The sequence below is a fragment of the Eulemur rufifrons genome, chromosome 14 (assembly GCF_041146395.1).
Source record: "Eulemur rufifrons isolate Redbay chromosome 14, OSU_ERuf_1, whole genome shotgun sequence".
NCBI lineage: Eukaryota > Metazoa > Chordata > Mammalia > Primates > Lemuridae > Eulemur > Eulemur rufifrons.
In genome coordinates, this window is record NC_090996.1 from 35,430,957 (window position 1) to 35,450,336 (window position 19,380).

Below are 19,380 nucleotides of genomic sequence, written 5' to 3' on the forward strand. Positions count from 1 at the left end.
GCTTCCTCATGGGACCTGCCACCTGGGGGGATTTCCCACAGACCCTGGGGGAACCACATGGGGGTGCGGGGCCCAGGGGGCCCAGTCCACACGGCCCTGTCCAGGCTGCCTCTGCCCAGACCGTCACAAGATACGCCAGGGGGTGAAAACTAGGGAACGTCCCACAGTTCCCCGGACACCTGGACAAGCCCAGACGCCGTGGGTGCAGCACGGGGTTGCCGGGATGGGAAGTTCGGGGGAAAGTCCAGCCAGCGGGGTGCTACGCTTTCTGCCGGCCTGTGTGGGCCCAGCCCAGGCTGCCACGGAGCGCAGGGCGGGCGGGTGGGGTCCTCCCCACACGGCCCAACCACCTGGCACTCTGCGTTCTCAGGGGCTCTGGGACGAGGGCCCAAGCCTAGGCCCAGCCTCCCCTTCTGACCCAATGTGGCAGGGGGTGGGGGTCACAGTCTACCTGCAGCTTTCTGTCCTAGACTATGGGGAGGTGGGGGCTGCACGGGGTGGGCCGACACACGTGACTTCCCTTGATCCTCACCACGACCCCCAGGGCCCGGGCCACAGAGGGTGAGGCCGAGGCTGGTGTGACCCCGGGGGCTGAGCCTGCTCTCCTGAGGGATGGCAGCCCTGCTGCCGGTGGACAGGCCTCCGGCCGGGAGGGGACGCGGAGGGTTCTGAGGTGGGAGGGGCCCCACCAGCCCAGGCAGCAGAGGGCTTCCTCGGACACCCCGTGCTCTTCGGCGGTGGGGCGGGGGCCTGGGAGGGACAGCAGGTGGCTGACGCTACTTCTGCTGCCTGGCTATGTGGCACAGCCAGGGAGACCCTGCCTGTGATGAGCAAAATGCAGCCACTAGGACCTGGGACTGAGGGTGACCCAGCGTCAGGGCTGGGCTCCCACCAAGGGGCGTGGGCCTGACTCCAGGGGCAAGTGATGCCTCTGGACTCCACGTCACACGGGAGGGTGAGGAGAACCGGGAGCCCGGAACCAGCGAGTCCCCGCCCCGCGCCCCCGCCCCGAGCCCGCATGTTAATAGTGGAATATACCAATTCTGTACAGAGATAGCTGCTTACATCCTCCACCTCTTCTCGGGGCTCACGGCGCGCGACGATGGCCTCCGACTTGGCTCTGCGGGAGCGGGGAGGACATGGGGACAGGTGAGGCCCAGGGGCCTTGGGAAGACCCAGGCTTGGGCCTGCTCAGAGTGCGTCTGTGCCTGTGCAGGGCTCGGGGCTCTCCCCGCGGGGACCCCAGCGGCACCTCTCTGGTCTGGGGCCCTGAAGGCTCCTGCCAGTCCCTGGGACAGCGCCCCACACCTGGCCTCACGCGTGCCGAGGCGCAGACGCCATCCCGGCAGCTCCGGCCCAGTGAGGCTGACGGGAAGTGAGGTGCCTGAAGTGCCCAGCAGACCCTGTCCCCGGTGGAGTGCGGCCCTGGGCCCTCACCTCTGCCCTCCTCACCAGAGAACTGCCAACAGCCATGTGGCCCAGGCTTGGCTGGTCAAGGGCTGGGAGCAGAGGGGACTGCGGGGTCCCTCCCCGCCCCCTCCCTGCACGAATGAACAGGCGGTGCGAGAGCGGCAGCCAGGCCCTGCGCGCTGCCCGGGAGTGACACGCACGCCGGGCCCCCGCTCGTGCGCGATCCCACGGCCTGCGTGCTGGGGCCTCGTGGGCCGATGTGAGTGGAGCCGAGGGCAGCCGCGGACGGGGCCGCCTAGGACGGGACGGAGCGCGGTGCCAGTGCCGGGGAGGGCGCAGGAGCACGCGGGACGCGGGGCCCTCACCTTTTCAGCTCCTCCTCCAGCTCCTTGATGCGGTTTTCCAGCTTGACCTTGGCCTGCTTGGCGGCTTCCAGCTCCCCCTTCAGCACCTCCTGCTCTCCCGACAGCTGGTCGACCTTGGCAATGAGGTCGTTCTTCACGACGTTCAAGGCATTTCTTGGAAAAAGCAGAAAGATGGGAGCGTCACGTGAGCCTCGCGTGCGCGACATGACAGGCTTTCTGAGGTGTCCGCCACACGCCCGTGTCCGCGAAGGCACATCCTGGTCAAGGAGGCACTGAAGGTGGGTGACCCGTCCCCACCTGGCGCTAAGCTCCATGGTCACCCTGGAGAAGGGGTCCTTAGGATAGGGCGTCACCCAGGAGTCCTGCTCCCAGTCCCTCCGTGTCCCCAGGAGGGTGAGCCTGTGTGGCCCGGGCCAGTCCGGCAGCCTGGGGAGAGGGGCTGCCGGGAGGGGGCCTCTTACTTGGTTTCCAGAAGCTGTGAGTTTTCCAGCAGCAGATTCCCGACTTCTTTGCCCATTCCTGAAACAGAAGGGGCGGAGGTTTGATCTGGGCCCTTCAAGGCTGGGCCCTGACGCTGCCACACCTGTCTCAGAGTGACAGTGCCCGGGGGCGGGGCGGCCTATGCCCGGAGGCTGACGGGCGCTGCAGACGGAGGTGCAGTCAGCCTGAGCCGCGCTGCAGCTGGCAGGAAGGCCCCACGGAGCAGGGCCCAGGGCGGCAGCTGGGCTCCCACCCCGGGCCTCACCGCTCCCGTCCAAGGTGCCCTGGGCGCCACCCAGCCCTGCCCACTGGCGCCGCCCCTTCCCCGGCTCTGTGGTTTCCAGGCCTGTCACGAGGCAGATGCCTTAGTGCTGCCCCACAGGTGAATGACGTTGGAGCCGCGGTGATAGGACAGAGACGACAGCGAAAACCTCGGACCAGGCAGATGGGATGGCCGTGGCAGGCACGGCCATCTACCTGGGCAGGCGCAGGCCGGGGGGCCTGGCCAGGGTGATGGGGCCGGCAGGAGGCAGAGGACGGAGTGGACAGAGGAGCACAGGGAGGGACTGACCCGGCCCCTTTGCCACCAGGCCCCAGAGTGGACCCCCCAGACGGAGCTTCCTGCAGGCAGGTCGCAAACCCCCGGGGGTAGCTAATCGGAGCCTGCAGGGCAGCCCTGAGGCCCAAGGCCCGGCCCTCCCACCCACTCCCCACTGTCTATGCAGCCATGGAACAGCGCTGGGCGCACCGTGCGCCTGGGTGTTGGGGTCCTGCCTGCGGTCTGCACTGACGCCCTTGGACAGGTCGCAGCAGGCACCGGGCTCACCCCAGACAGGGTCTGCCCCGAGCATGTGGCAGCTCAGAAAGGCCAGGGCTGCCCTGTCCCGGCCGTCAACCATCTGCCCGCGGGGAGCCAGCCAGCTCGGAGGGAGGCCACCACCTCCCACGGCCCACCGAGGCACAGTGGAGAGACATCCCCCGGGAGCTGGGGTCCCCGCTGCCCCACCATGCAGAGCAAAGCCCCCGGCGCGTGAAGCATGAGGAGATGTCGGCGTGGAGAGGAGCGACACGCACTGGCGCGGCCTGGCCTTACCAAAGAAATCATCGCGCACTACGGGAGCCGTCCCAGTCCCACGGGAGATGGGCGACCCGGGCAGGCGGGAGACAGGGAGGGGAGAGAGAAAAGAAGCGCATTAAGCCGTGTAGACAGCAGGGCAGGTGGCCCTAGAGCTCGTTCTCGCTGGGTTAGTGGGGGCGCAGGCGGGAGCCGGGAGGGCAGGTGGGGTGGAGCCAGCTGCTCCTTCTGGAAAGTTTATCCTTGAGGTCGCAGGGAAGACCAGCAGGAGAGGACCTGCCAGGCGCGGAGGGGCTGGGGGGTGTGGGCGGCGGCAGCTGTGCCAGGCATGGCTGCCCTGAGCACTGACAGGCAGGGGCCTCGGAGCCCCCCGCTGCAAAGCAAGGACCCTGGGCCGCGCGTGGCGGGGGCTTCCTGGTCCCTGACTTCTGGGTGCCCCCGACAGCGGGGACAGGCCATGGATCTGCCCTCCGGCCCTTCCTGTCCCTGCCGAGCGTTTCTAACGGCTTCACAGAACCACCAGAAATGGCCCTTGGGACCGCCAGGCTCCCGGGGGGCCACGGTCAGTGGCTGGTGGGCCAAACCCAGGTAAGCTCCGGGCAGGAGTGGGCTGGACAGCGAAGCGCAGGCACTTGAGCGGCTGTGACCAGGAGCGGGACAGTCCACGCGGCCACGGAGCCTGGACAGCCAGGGGCGTGTCCCCGCGGGCCCCACCCACTCCACCCAGCTGCAGACAGAGCTACGCACCTGAGAACTCCCCTGGCGTGTCCAGCGAGGCACCGGAGGCGGGCGGGGAAGAAAGTGACAAAGGTCAGTTGGTGACTGGAACCAATAACAAAAAAACATTCTCATTGGAGAAGCGTCAACGACCCGGCCAGCCGCGTGCCGGGGGCGAGAAAGAACGAGGACAGACTCCAGCAGGGCTGCGGTGGCCTGACCCATGGCAGGCAGAGACCCAGCGCAAGACGCAGGCCGAGCACCGGCACCGCGACCCCCACAGCTGCCCCTTCAGTCCCCGCCCCCGCCCGGCAGCAGGGCCGGTCCCCGCAGACCCGGCCACCGAGGCCTGTGCAGAGGAGGGTGTTGGTGTGCGGGTGCGGCAGGTGCTGGGGCGTCTGGCCTCCTGGAAGCCTGTGGGGGCCGAGCAAGTGAGCTCGGGGGAGGCGCCATCCGGGCCTGGGGCTGGACTCCCGGCTCCCCGGGGAAGGGCACGGCCGCGGGGGAAGGGTGGCCAGAGGAGAGAACAGGAGCAAGGAGCCGGCTGTGCAAAGACGAGTCAAAAGCAGAGAGGGTCGCGGGGGCCGTGGGCCGCACGCGCCATCCCCACCGCGCGGGGTCTCTCCACGACACGGGAGGCTGGCGGGGATGCGGCCGTGGTGGAGAAACGCTTCTTTCCCCAACAGGCTTGAAGAAACGGTTCTGTTCTCCGGGGCTCATTTCACATGGGGAGGAAAGGGGTATTAAAGTCACTTGGCTTCAGTGACAACATGGTGTCAGCTGTAGGAACCCAGGGAAGAGGTGCCCCGGCTCAGAGCAGCTGCGCTGCTGGTGGCCACTGCTAACAGCCACCTTCCCTGCTCAGACGCTTTCCAGTAACCACCGTTACCACGGCAAAGCGGGGCCCTGTCATCCACCCTCTTGGGCGACCTTTGTCCCACCTGACCGTGTGCCACAGGACTCTTGTGTCAGGGCTTCACGGCCACCTTCGATGCTCTGTGGCCTCCGCGCAGGACTGTCTCGTCCCTCGCAACGGCATCCACTCCCCGTAGACACTCAGGGCATTTACAGTTTGTGACCACAGGACGCTGCAGCACAGTGTCCCCATGGGAGGACCCGTGGGCCTCCCAGCCCCCAACGCCTGCTCCAGCGGCGCGGCCCACTGCCACCCGCACCAGGCCCCCCAGCCCCAGCTGTCCCCATGTTTGCCGATCCTTCAGGGAAAAAGAGTTTTCGCCATTTTCCTCTTCATTTTCATTTCTTTATCATTCCTGGAGTTGAGCACCCTTCCGTGTCTGTTGGCGTCTTCTGTGAAGTTCCCAGCTCATCTGCTGCCGTTTCCTCCTATACTAAATACTTGGTTTGTTTCCACTTTAATGATGTCACCATCCTCAGTCACAGTCGTCAGTATTTTCCTTGCAGCTCTGGTCATGCAGAGAGGCCGAGACTGTGAAAATATTCTCCAATATTCTTTTGCAGTTCAATTATCCTCGTGTGTTTATGTTTAGATCTTTAATCCACTGGGAAGTTACTTTTGTTTATGGCGTGAGGTTGGATCAGACTTCATTTTATTCCAGGGGCTTCTCAACTAATCCAGTGGATTTACTGAATAATCCACCCATTGCCCACGGCTCGAAATGCCCACACCTGTCATGTGGACGCCCCTTGGGCTCCAGGCCTGTCCTCAGCTCTTCCTGTGGGCTCAGTCCCCGACTGTCCCCATGCGCCTCCACCGCCGCAGCTCACGGCTGTAGACCCACGACGGCTGCGCCGTGAGCTTGTGCCGCCTCCAGTTTCCTGGGCTATTCCCACACGTTTATTCCTCTGGATAAACTTCAGAGTCCATTCATAGGCCGGGCGCAAAGTGTTTTCAGACTATTTACATTTTAAAACTTTTTATTGTAGGCTAGGCATGGTGGCTCACCCCTGTAATCCTAGCACTCTGGGAGGCCAAGGCAGGAGCATTGCTTGAGGTCAGGAGTTCAAGACCAGGCTGAGCAAGAACAAGACCCCATCTCTACTAAAAGTAGAAAAATTAGCTGGGCATGGTGGCACCTGTAGTCCCAGCTACTCAGGAGGCTGAGGCTGGAGGATGGCTTGAGCCCAGGGGTTTGAGGCCGCTGTGAGCTAGGCTGACACCACTGCGTTCTACTCAGGACAATGGAGTGAGACCGTGTCTCAAATAATAATAATAAAAAAGCATCCATTCATAAAGTTCCAGAAACCCCCAACAAGCCTGTGGCCATGCTGCTGGCACTGACTGAATCCACGTGGGAACAGTGGCCTGGCCTGCGACGCTGCCCGAGAACTCACGGGCTCAGGCTCTGGGTCCCGGCGTGCGTCATGGTTCTCTGCTCGCTGATGGCTTCTTCCATGCAATGTGATGTGTTCCAATTCTCTGTACGAGGTTATTTCTAGACATTTTCCAGGTCTGGCTGCGGGGGTGGAACGTGCCCCGGGGGACCCCGGCCTGACCGGGGTGCAGCAGCGTGGAGTGAGGCCGATCCGTCTGGGTTGCGATTTCAGATTCCAACTAAGCAACGTGGGGAAATAAGCTCAACTTCTCTGAGCTTCGGTCTCCTCGTTTACAAAACGGGAACAGCCTCCCAGCGTGTGCTTTCTGCGAAGTCCCACTGACGGTGCGGGAGAGCCAGCCGCTACCTGCCAAGTGGTCCAAGGTGGTAGTTCCCTCACTCCCCAGTTATGTCCATTCTGAGATGCATTTTATCCTCATGTTGACATTTCTGAAATTTCAGTGGGTCTTAATCACTGGCCTGTCGTAGTCCAATTTGCAGCATTTATTTTCTTTCTTGGACATTCTAAAATAATGGTGTGTCTTAGTCTTAAAGCTGGGCTGTTCCAGGTTCAGTGGGATCCAACATACACCCTCCCCACCCCACCCCCCCGCCCCCGGTGTTCTGCGGAGCCGCCGGCCCAGGCGACAGCGCTCTCCACCACGTGACCACGCTCAGCAGCATCCATGGCACTGCGGGGGGCACCCGTGGTTTCTGGAATGGCAGGATCTGCCCACTGCGCAGAACAGTCACGGAGCCGCGGCTAGAGATCTGCGTGGCCCCGGCCCTCGCCTGCCCGGAAGCCACGCCCGGGAAGTTGGGGTTGCGGCTCAGAACAGGCACGGGTGACGGCAGCGACGGGATAGGCACCAGGCTCCCGTCACCGGCCCTCGCCCGGCTGTGCCAGAGGCTGGGGACACAGGTCCCAGCTCGTCTCCCCGCCCTGTGCCGAGAGCAGGCTCCACCCTTCCACGCCCCATCCACAGACGGCAACGGCGACGGCCCCTCCCGGACTCCCCAGGGCCACGTGGCAGCCGCCCCAGAGCGAGGTCTCAAGCCAGGCTGGGCCTGGGGGAGCCGCGATGGCCACTGTCCTGCGAGCGGGGCGGCCGAGGACGGGCTGCACAGTGGCGCCGTGGCTCCCAGTCCTCGCACGGTGCGAGGAACATCTGGGAACAAACGCGGACAAATGTGCCTCGTGATTTCTTGTGCAAAGACCACACCGGCTCCCCCTGGTCCATGAGCCCACCCAGGGCTTCATCAGACAGAGCCCCCCAGGGCCCCTGCCCCGTCCACCTGAGGCCGTGACCCCTCTGTCCTCGCCAGCTCAGCGTGGCCTCCGGGCACAGCTTCCAATGACAGTGTCCTGTCCTCTGCTGTGCCTCCCGCCACCGCCGACAGAGACCGTACGGAAGTGACCTCTGCAGCAGGGCTGCCTGGGCTCCACGACAGCGATGGGGGAAGTCACAGGCGTGAGCCACCGCGCCCAGCCTGTATTTTTTATATTTTTGCAACACATGAGAACAATTTCATTAAGAATATGTACCGTCGGCTGGGCACAGTGGCTCACACCTGTAATCCCAGCACTTGGGAGGCTGAGGTGGGAGGATGGCTTGAGCCCGGGAGTTCAAGGTTGCAGTGAGCTGTGATCACAGCACTGCACCCCAGCCCTGGTAACAGAGGGAGACCCTGTCTCTCAAAAAAAAAAAAACCACCCATATATATGTATATCTATCTATCTACACACACACACACACACACACACACACACGGCCCAAGTGGGCATCCTGTCTTCTTCCTGCTCTTAGAGGGAGAACTTTCCGGCTCTCACCATTGAGTATGAATGTGCCTAACACTACTGAACTGAATACTTAAAAATGGTTTAAGATGGTAAACTTTTATGTTATTTATATTTTACCACAATTTAAAAAATATGTACAGGTATCTCCATAAAGGCCACCTACGACCTCTGTTGGCTCCGTCTCGTCCAGGCCTGGCTGAGCGAACTCCCGGCTGAGGTCCGAGGCAGCCGGCTGCTGAGCACCCTGCCCCAGACAGGGCCATCGCCTGGTGACAACTCAAGAGGCAGGACCCGGAGCCCAGAGAGCAAGGACACACCAGGCTGGAAGGGCCCGTGTGCCCTTCCTCAGCGGTGCCGGGACCTGCGCTGTCAGCGGCTGGCCTGGCCGCCGGGGAAACACCCCCAGTCCCGGAGGGCAGAGGCACGGGTGGGCCTGCGATGGCTGTGTCTGTGCTGACCTGCGTGGACTGTCCCTGTCATTCTCCCCCAAACACCGCACCGTGACTGTCTGCACAGTGTTCACGCTCAGTCAGGCGTTACAGGAGGTTCAGAGATGACGGAAGCACACGGAAGGATTGCGAGGTCACATGCAAACACTGCACCATTTTACATCGTGGACCTGAGCGGCCTGGGATTCTGGCGTCCCTGGGAGGGGGTGGGTGGCGTCCCGGAGCCACTTCCCTGCGGACACCGAGGGACGACTGCGCGTAGAGCACGGGTCACACTGACATCGTGACACCAAAGCTCCCAGCCCACGGCTGATGCTACAACAAACCCAGCACAGAAAGCCCCGCCCTGCGGTCACCGCGGGGACGGCCTGGTTTACCTAGGAGGTCGGCCCCTTCGTCCACGTCCCCGATGACCTCAGAGCCTGCCGTGGACAGCTCGTGGTAGAGCGAGTCGGTGTTGATGCCGAAAGCTTTGTTCACGATCCCCTGAGTCGGGCTGCCGGGACACAGGTCGGGGACAGAGTCAGGCACGTTCGCTGCGGCGTATCCAGACCCTCCGACGCCTCCCGGCGCAGCCACTCCGCGCCGACACCGCTGCAGGTGCGGGCGTGGACGGGACGGGGGGAGGGGCTGCGGGGGCTTTGCCAAGGCCACCGACTCAGGCGAGCTCGGAGCCCCTGGGCCCCGGGCGCGGGCCGAGTACCTGCTCCCCGTGCGGTCCAGGCGGGTCTCTGGACACATGTCCAGCTCTGGAGTGGAGTCGATGATGTCCTGGACGTCAGACCACTCGTCGCTGCTGCCCATGCCTGCGGGGAGCACGTGGGCCGGGGTCAGGGGGGCCGGCGATCCCCACCCTGCTCGCAGGACCCTCGGGCCAGACCACCTGCTAGGCAGGGGTCCCTAGAGAAGGGGTCTCCCTGCAGGGGTTGCTCAGCTGCTCGCCCACCCACACCCCCACCCCCCGAGATCCGGAACGGCTCCTTTTCATGCTGGAATCTAAACGGGCCGAATGTCACTTTTCTCTTTCTCTTACTGGACTGCGTGCTGCTGGGTGACGGGGGTCTACGGTGCCACGCCGGGCTGTGTCCCCCAAATCCCTAGCGATGGACACCCCCGTGTGACTGCGTTTGGAGATGGGCCTTTAAGGAAGTGGCTAAGGTAGAATGAGGTCACCAAGGTGGCCCTGATCCAGTCTGACGGTGTCCTCATAAGGAGAGATGAGGACACAGCCCCGGAGGACGACCTTTGAGGACACTAGCCAAGGACTGAGGCCTCCCGGGCACCAGCCTGTGACACCCGACCTTGACCTCAGCCCCAGACAGCGAGGAATTGCGTTCCTGCCGCCTCCGTCGCCTGGCCTGTGGTCTGTGTGACGGTGGCCCGAGCACACCGCCCAAGCTACAGCCCGCACAGGCCAGGACAGTCCCCCGGCTGGGGCCAGCGTCAGGGCGCGCACCTATGCTGACGTTGCGCATCTCCTGGGTGACCTGCACCTCCATGTTGCGGCTGTTGCGCTTCTCCCGGGCGCGCTTGCTGTTCTTGCTGCTGCCCCCGTACCCGCCCAGGGGCTGCACGCTCTCGTTGAGGGGCGTCACCGCGGCTGAGGGCACGGAGGACGTGGGCGTGTTGGACTTGGTGCCCGTGGTGCTGGGCGTGGCGGCCGCGGAGGACTGCCCCGACTCAGACATCTCATCTTGGGGACACTAGGGCCAAACACAGGGGCGGGGAGAACAAGTCACAGGGTCGCCGCGCCCGCAGCTCCCGTGTGGCCACCCGAGGCCCTGGCACTCCACCGCAGGCCGCTGTGCCGCAGTCCACGGCACCCGCCCGCTCTGGGGGGCCGGAGTCCCCCCGCGGCCGGTTCTTGCTACGCCCGTCACTCCTGGGCAGTTCTCGCTCAGGGCCGCTGCCTCTAGCTGCCGCCTCCGGCTCCCCAGAAGCAGGGCCGCCTGACGTGGTGGGTTTGGAACAGGCTTCTGGCGTGTGCCCCCGCCAGCACGGTCCACCGAGGCCTCGCGGGAGGGGCACGAGGCTGCCCGGAGGACGCGGCGGGCGGCCCTTTGCAGCTAGCGGTGGGCCACAAACAACCCGCAGCCCAGGGCAGGGCAAAGAGCTCTACACGGGGACCTGGGAAACAGGCCAACCAGGCTGACGCCCCGTCTGATCGCGTTGTCACTGTGTGTCACAGGTCCTACCCGCCCTGTTGCCGCTGCCTGGAGACTCCTGCTCAGCCCTGGCGCAAGTCAGGGGCCGGTGGGGGGGGGACCACGCAGTGCGGGACCCCTTGGATCACCTGGACCAGCGTTCAGCCCCGAGCGCCAAGGCCAGTGCGATAAACGGAAATTCCTGAAATGCCACTTGCACAGAAGGGACTGGCACCAAGTACTCCGGGGTGGGTGGGAAGCCCGGATTATTAAGAACTGCCATCACCTGTTTACCTGAATAATATCACTGGGGAGGAATAGTTTTTTTTTTTTTGAGGCACAGTCTCGGTCTGTTGCCCTGGGTGGAGTGCAGTGGTGTCCGCCTAGCTAGAGCAGCCTCAAACTCCTTGGCTCAATCCTCCTGCCTCAGCGTCCTGAGAAGCTGCGACTATAGGTGCCACCACCTCACCCGGCCAGGAACACTTTAAAACAATTTTTTTTTATTCTGTCTTCATAGAGACTGTCAAAAATTGCCAGTGCTGATGATGCTGCAAATTGTCATGGCAGGGTATTGGGAAAAGCTCTGCTGGCAACACTTGCGCCTCAGATGCCCTCGCTGGCCACTGTGCAGAGCTCAGGGGGGGACGAGTCCCATTTGGATAACGTAAGACACGAGCAAACACATCCTTTCCCTACGGTCTTTCCTGATGAAAGTGCTGGACGATCTCAAGAAACACAGCTGCCCACTCAGCAACTCCTGCTACCCAACCCTGGCGACCCCCGCACGGCCCTGGGCAGGCGCCCCGGCCCTCCTAGCAGCACCTGCCCAGCCCCGGGGACCCCCGCACAGGCGCTGCGGGAGGTCTGTGGTCTCCCCAGAGGGCGCCTTGGGGGACTTCCTGATGCCCAGGATGCTGTCCCGGAGCAGCTGACAAGAGAGGGGCGTCCAGCCCTCTCTCCAGCGGGGTGAACACTGGACCGGCTTACACGCAAACGGGGCCCCCGGAAGCCGCAGCCAGCTCTGAGATCTGCGGTTGGCTGACCCTCTGGGTCACCACCAGGCTGGACGTGGCTACTTGTTCAAAGCACAGACTCCCAGCTCCATCTACCAGGCCCCTGCGTGTCTCTGCAAGGAATCTCAGCACGACACATCTGCCTCTACTGCGGCAGTTCTCAGCCGGGGGCCCTTCCGTACCCAGGGGACACTCGGCAAAGTCCAGACATTTCTGGTTGTCACAGCTGGAGAAGGGGGTGCTCTTGGCAGCTAGGGGTGGAGGCCAGAGACGCCGCTCAACACCCTGTGGCGCCTGGGATGCCCATCGCCAAGCACGCCCCAGCCCCGAATGTCACCTATGCTGGGTGACAGCCCTCACACCACGCGTATCTGCCTTCCCTGCAAGTGGCTTTGCGTAAACATCTTAGACTTGGATTCCGGCTCTACAGCTTATGCTAATTTGAGAAGACAAAAACACTATCCTCTTCTTACCACCCCGAAAACCAGAAGTGACTGTCACTCACACTCAACGTCTTTGTGAAGAAGTTCTCAAAGAACCTCGCCTGCCCCACGTGTCAGAGGCACCGGCTGTCCCAGCGGGAGGGACCCTCTGCCGCCACCCAGCAGAGGGAGACAGGGAGCTGCGTGCAGGCCAGGCATGGAGCAGGCGTGTGGTCTAGACACACGCTGTCGGACCACCGTCCTCACGGCCTGCCCCCGCCTGTTCACAGCCCTCGGGAAGACGAGGGCAGGTCTGTGGTCTGACCGCACCCCCCGGGGCCCCCTAGCTCTCTGTCACCCTGCGGGGCCACCACTTACCCATGGACACTCCCCCTGGCCACAACTTACCTAAAGGCAAACCTCTCAACCTCCTAAACATCAACGTGGAGCAGTGACCTCCAAATGCATTGCAAAGAACCCGCACTCTTAGCGGTCATTCCTCACCATGAGTAGCCACAACTGTTTGGTTAAAACACTGAAAATACAGTACATAAAAACAAAAAACTGTAAAACAAAACAAAAAACAACAAAAAAATTATGAAATTAGAAAAACCTTAAAACCTAGAGCATAAAATAAGAAGAAATTAAATGTAATTCTTTTAAAAAAAAGAAAAATCAAAGAAAATACACCTGTGAACTAAAACACACAACAGTACGATTTACGAAGAGAGAGACTGTCCCAGACAGGGCAGGAGAGAAAGAACAGATGGCGGAAGGACAGCGTCCGGCCATGGGCGCGGGGAGGGCCCGGAAGCTCGTGTGTTTCTTCCAGAGCTCACGGGGCAGGTCCCAGCCACGGCCCCGCGTCTGAGCCCTGTGACTGGCAGGGCCAGGCCCAGACGGCTGCACGGGTCTCCCGCCTCCTCCCGGCGCCCACGGCGGGACCGCCCAGAACTGGGGGTGAGCGAGCGTCCCGGGGGCGGCCGAGACAGCTGACTCCCAGAGCGAGCGCAGACGCGGGGCCCTTTCTGACCGAGCTGCTGCAGGCAGGCCGCGCACCGAGAGCAAGAAGGACAGTCGGCAAAGAGCTACAGCAGGAAGGAAGCTTCCAGAGAAGCCCAAGCCCCGGACCCCACGCCCGGCAGCCCAACCAAGCCCAGAGGCCCCGGTGCTTTGCCGCCGCGACCGTCCTCGCCGGGCTCCGCGGGACTGCACCCCAGCAGGCCCTCCTTACCTGGCAACGCGCCCGGGACCGCCCACCTCGCCAGTCTGAGCTCACAGGGCAAAACCAGCGGCAAGTGACCTGGGCCCTGAACAAGTGACCTGGCTTCCTGGGGACCCCCATTCCGGGTGTGCTCCGTGGGTGGCGTCTGCCTCCTCACACTCAGAGACCGAGCTGTCACCAGGGACAAGCGGGGCACAGCCTGCCTCTGGACACTTGTGCTCTCAGGACTTGTGACTGCATTTTGGCTGGGAGCCGCTCTGAGGTGAGGCTGGGATTTGGGGTGTGGCGTGGCAGACGGTCACTAAGCTCAGCCCTGACAGACGTGGCCCGGCTGCAGAGGGGGCTATCCGAGCAGCAGAGAGGTCTGCCTGGCCAGGAGGTGCCAAAGCAGGGCCTGCCCCGTAGCCGCAGCCTCCAGACCCCCAGTTTGGTTTCTGTTTCTGCCCAGGGAGAGCTGCGGAGGGGCGTCTGCAAAGGGGCGTCTGCCTGAGGGGACGCGGGGCCGGCGACGGGAGGAGACCCTCACTCCACAGCACGGCTACAAAACCTGGTAGTTGGAGCTGGACTGCAGCTGGCCGAGGTCGCTCAGGTGCCAGTGGTCCCCCGCAGGCACGAGCTTGCCCCCCATCTGTGCACGTACCATGCCGTCCGCCAGGGGGAAGACGTTCAGGGAGGTGGGGCGCTCCTTCCTGCTGCAAGGGGGGAGAGCGGGCTGTTAGACGGCCGCGAAAGAGCGGAGCCCACCCCGGACACGCAGACGCCCACACACTCGCGCCTCCTCAGTTATGCTCCCACTCGGCGTCACCCTCCCGCCACGCTCGACTCACTATTGTCACCCTCCCGCCACGCTCGACTCACTATTGTCACCCTCCCGCCACGCTCGACCCTCCCGCCACGCTCGACTCACTATTGTCGCCCTCCCGCCACGCTCGACTCACTATTGTCACCCTCCCGCCACGCTCGACTCACTATTGTCACCCTCCCGCCACGCTCGACCCTCCCACCACGCTCGACTCACTATTGTCGCCCTCCCACCACGCTCGACTCACTATTGTCGCCCTCCCGCCACGCTCGACCCTCCCACCACGCTCGACTCACTATTGTCACCCTCCCGCCACGCTCGACTCACTATTGTCACCCTCCCGCCACGCTCGACTCACTATTGTCACCCTCCCGCCACGCTCGACTCACTATTTCCACTCCGTTCAGTTCTAAACAGGCGCCCGCGAGTTGCGGAGAGACCGCAGCAGGCCAGCCAGGGGCCGCGGGGTCCCGGGTGCTCTGAGCGGCTGGCCTTTCTCACGCAGCGCCCAGCCCTGCCCTGGGAGGTTCCGTCAGCCCCACTCTGACTCCTGGGCAGCAGGGGACTCGACCCTCCCCTAGGGCTCTGTCCCTCGTCCCCTGCCTCCCCCCGGTCCTTTCCTGCTTTCTCCACGAGGCCTTTTCATCACAAAGTGTTTGAACAAGACGGGTCCAGAGTAAAGAACATCCCCGTCTGCTGGAGCCGAGGGCACTTGTCCTCCTTCCGGCTGTCGGGGGCTGACACCGAGGACAGACCCGCTGGCAGCCCAGCTGGGAAGGGGAGTGTCTGGAGACGGGTTGGAAGAGCTCGGCCCTCGGGGAAGGCTGCGAGCATGGGGGACAGAGCCCCGAGTTCTCGCTCCACGTCCTCCTCTGTTGGAGGCTTCGCATCGGGTGGGCCCAGGCGACAGAGGCCAGGCCAGCACCCCCCCACCCTGACCTCCCTGGGCTGGGGAGCAGATCTCGCCGGAACCCGCTGCCTGGAGCTGCTTAGCCGAGAGCGAGTGGGCTCCTGCCACAGCCGAGCTGCAGCGCCAGCCCCAGGCCCCGTGGGAGGGGTCGTCAGGGATGAGGATGACGAAGAGCGGGGAGGGGGCGCAGTGGCCACCACATGGCCGTGCGGGTGGCCTTAGCAGTGTGATTCTGGGGGCACACGCAGTTCTGGGGACTGGCCGTCTGGTCTGTCCTGCTCAGGGCGATGCTGTCAGCGGTAGGGTGAGGGTCCCTGGTCTGCTGGGACCTGGCAGTGCTGTCTCAGGGGCGGGTCCGTGGCAGGGACAGAGCCGGAGGAGCAGTGTGCTCCGTGGGGGCTGTGGGGCTGTGTGGGCGAGGCCACCTGAGGCGGTTTCCTGTGGGTGACCTCCCGTGCGCAGAGGCGGCGGCTACCCATAGACACGGCTCAGCTGCCACGTTTAAGAGCTGCATAAACTCGGACCCTGAGGCAGGACGTCAGTGTCGGGAAGCTGCACGTCTGCCCGTCGGTCAACGCTCAGCTGCCCCACGGCTCAGCCCTCGCGCCGGCCGCGCTCTGAGCAAGGCCACCAGCGCCAGGCACGGTGAGTGTGGCCCTATGGGGGCCTCGGCCGCCCCGTCTGCTCGGGGGCCCCCAGCTGTGGCAGCGCCTCTCCCGGGCCCAGGTCTGCCCCGTCGGCACTTGCACTCCTGACCCCGGTGAGCGCACACGCCGGGTCCCTAGACCCAGGCTGGCGCAGTCTTGGCTGTCACCAGACGCTTTGGCGGCACCGCAGGGAGCACAGTGGGAGTGAGGGGGGCATGCACGGACCCCTGCTTCCACAGCCCCGCGCCGGACACGCCACCGCGCTCGGCCAGGCTGCTACCTCCGCCGGAAACCTGCTTGCAGCTAGAAACCGCGTCTTCCCTTCGCGCCTCCCCACAGAATCCCGCGAGGGCCGGTCCCCGAGCCCTGTGACCCCCCGGGCACGGCCTGGGCCGTCGGAGCTCGGGAAGCCTGTCTTCTCAGTTTGTCCTCGCTGCTTTCTCAGGGGACATGAGCGCCCCCCTTCAGAGACCCTTGCCCTGGGGGGTCACGCCACCCACGGGGGTCATCACCATGTTGCCCGAGTGGGTCACAGTCCCGCCACCCGCTCTGGGTGCAGAGCTCCTAAGTGGCCACGCGCTGGGCACATGTCCAGGTGTGGCTGATGAGGGGTGGAGGCCTGGGCCACGCCACGATTTCCCGTCTGTGACCGGGACAGGCCCGTGCTGAGTGAGCGGGAACCAGTCAGGCCTGGACAGAGCAGGGGGCCTGTGCTGCTCCCCACTCTGTGCTGAGCCACGACCCGCTGCCCAGGCTGCCACCTCCTTGGTGTCACGCTCGTAATGCCACCGGCACACACTTCTGATCTACAGCATCCGCTGCACGGAACACCCTGCCGTGGATTAAGGAACCACGTGTGCTCGTCATTAAAGCAACCCGCCAGGCCCCTTCCCCCTGGGCAGCCCACGCCCGCGGCGCTGCCCTCCGACACCCAGGCACCATGTGGCTTTACCTTTTCCTCCACGACTGGCGCGGACTGCGGGGCAGCGACAGACACAACGGCCAGCACACGGCAGCGACAGCACGGGGGCGAGACAAGAAGACAGCCATTAGAGAACACGGTCGGGGACACGCGTGTACACTCACACCGGAGATAGCCATTAGAGAACACGGAAGGGGACACGCATGTACACTCACACCGGAGACAGCCATTAGAGAACACGGTAGGGGACACGCGTGTACACTCACACCGGAGATAGCCATTAGAGAACACGGTAGGGGACACACGTGTACACTCACGCTGAGAACAGACATCAGAGAGCACGGTCGGGGACACGCATGCACACTCACACTGGAGACAGACATCAGAGAGCATGGTCGGGGACACGCGTGCACACTCACGCTGAGAACAGACATCAGAAAGCACGGTCGGGGACACGCATGCACACTCACACTGGAGACAGACATCAGAGAGCATGGTCGGGGACACGCGTGCACACTCACACTGGAGACAGACATCAGAGAGCATGGTCGGGGACACGCGTGCACACTCACACTGGAGACAGACATCAGAGAGCACGGTCGGGGACATGCGTGCACACTCACACCGGAGACAGACATCAGAGAGCATGGTCGGGGACACGTGTGCACACTCACACTGGAGACAGACATCAGAGAGCACGGTCGGGGACATGCGTGCACACTCACACCGGAGACAGACATCAGAGAGCATGGTCGGGGACACGTGTGCACACTCACACTGGAGACAGACATCAGAGAGCATGGTCGGGGACACGCGTGCACAGTCACACCGGAGACAGACATCAGAGAGCATGGTCGGGGACACGCGTGCACACTCACACCGGAGACAGACATCAGAGAGCATGGTCGGGGACACGCGTGCACACTCACACCGGAGACAGACATCAGAGAGCATGGTCGGGGACACACGTGCACACTCACACCGGAGACAGACATCAGAGAGCATGGTCGGGGACACGCGTGCACACTCACACCGGAGACAGACATCAGAGAGCACGGTCGGGGACACGCGTGCACACTCACACCGGAGACAGACATCAGAGAGCACGGTTGGGGACACATGTGCACACTCACACCGGAGACAGACATCAGAGAGCATGGTCGGGGACACGTGTGCACACTCACACTGGAGAGAGACATCAGAGAGCATGGTCGGGGACACGCGTGCACACTCACACTGGAGACAGACATCAGAGAGCACGGTTGGGGACACGTGTGCACACTCACACTGGAGACAGACATCAGAGAGCACGGTTGGGGACACGCGTGCACACTCACACTGGAGAGAGACATCAGAGAGCATGGTCGGGGACACACGTGCACACTCATGCCGAGGTGTGTGACAATGGCAAGACACCTGGGGCCCGGCCTGTGCCCCTACACAAATGGACGGAGGTTACACACAGGTGTCTACAAGGGACAGACATGTGACACAAACGCTCTGGGCTTCAACAAGAGGCCTTTGAAGAGGCTTGCGGAGCAGGTCAGCAAGTGACACATGTCCCCTGTGCAGGGTGGCAAGCAAATGTCCCCTCGGCGCCCAGCACACACGTGCACACGGCACGCAGGTGACAACACACATGGCCACACACAGACACACATGGCTCCTGCCCATGTGGCCTCTGCAAAGCGAGGGCCCCGCGCTATCCAGTCTGTTCTAGAGACACAGACGCAGAAAACCACGCCAGGGTGAAGGGAAACGCGGTCTGGGTTTGGGAGCATCGGCGCTGGACGCGGAGCACCCCCTCACGGCCCTCCCGGAGACGGGCTCTGGGCTAAGCCAATGGGACAGGCCTAAGTCTCCGTCCCCTGGGACCAAAGGCTGCGCAGGACGAGCGCTGGCTCCCGCCAGGGGGGCAGGGAGGCTCCTTCCCGCCGTGCAGACGGCAGCAGCGCACACCGTGAAGGAGCTGGCACCTCCATGCCCTGCGGAGTCGGAACTCGGGACAAGGAAAGGGCTGTGCCTCCCGCACTGCAGCCAGCTCTGCCCTTTGGAGGCAGCGGCGGTGGCTGCGTCCGTCTGGGGCAGGTGGCAGCAGGCACAGGCGCCCGCCCATCTTGTCCAGCCGGGTCGGCACAGCCAAGGCGGCCACTGCAGCTGCGAGGCGGGTCCAGGGCAGGCGGTGAGGCCGGTGCATGTCCCGTCACAGCACAGCCACCACGACAGGAAGACGGTGGCCACCAGCCCTGCTGTCCTTCTGACACACCGTGGAGATTGTGGCTCACGGACGTCTGTGGACAGAGCCACTGGGGCCTGGGGACCAAAGTGACCCCCTGCTCCCCCCGGGCTCGCAGCCCCGCTGGCAGGATCCGGCTGCAGCAACCAAGGCTTTGGCGTCAGTCTGGACAAAGCCCCTTCCTCTCCTGGACAGGCCGGGGGTCCCATCTCGTGCATGGAGGGCTCCCGGGGCAGCCCCCGCCGGGCGGCCACTGCAGCCACGTCACTCTTTCTGGTGGCCCCGAGGTCCCGTGTACGCAGAGGAGGTGAGTGCCCGAGGCCAGGCAGCAGCTCGGACGGAAAAGCCCACAGACCCCTCCCCTGCACAGCGGGCTGGGGGCTCTGACCGCGGAGCCTTCAGGGGCAGCTGCACAGGGGACCCACCAGCTGTGCGTGGCCAAGTCCTGACGAGGCGGGTGGCACCAGC

General features: G+C 63.7%; 1 protein-coding gene across 3 annotated transcripts in view; it reads right to left on the reverse strand.

The window, feature by feature from the left end:
* The window catches only part of MAPK8IP3 (mitogen-activated protein kinase 8 interacting protein 3), a 45,446-nt gene that overhangs the window by 7,701 nt on the left and 18,365 nt on the right, over positions 1-19,380 (reverse strand). The window contains exons 5-13 of one of the 3 annotated variants that reach the window (XM_069486309.1): positions 13,943-14,084; positions 10,048-10,294; positions 9,295-9,397; positions 8,969-9,087; positions 4,078-4,089; positions 3,349-3,366; positions 2,237-2,294; positions 1,776-1,928; positions 1,039-1,120 (exon numbers count right to left, since the gene is read on the reverse strand). In XM_069486309.1, the coding sequence (XP_069342410.1) occupies positions 1,039-1,120; positions 1,776-1,928; positions 2,237-2,294; positions 3,349-3,366; positions 4,078-4,089; positions 8,969-9,087; positions 9,295-9,397; positions 10,048-10,294; positions 13,943-14,084 (934 nt within the window). Of the gene's footprint in view, positions 1-1,038; positions 1,121-1,775; positions 1,929-2,236; positions 2,295-3,348; positions 3,367-4,077; positions 4,090-8,968; positions 9,088-9,294; positions 9,398-10,047; positions 10,295-13,942; positions 14,088-19,380 lie in introns of all 3 variants that reach the window. The other 2 variants (XM_069486306.1, XM_069486307.1) reach the window with 2 other exon arrangements.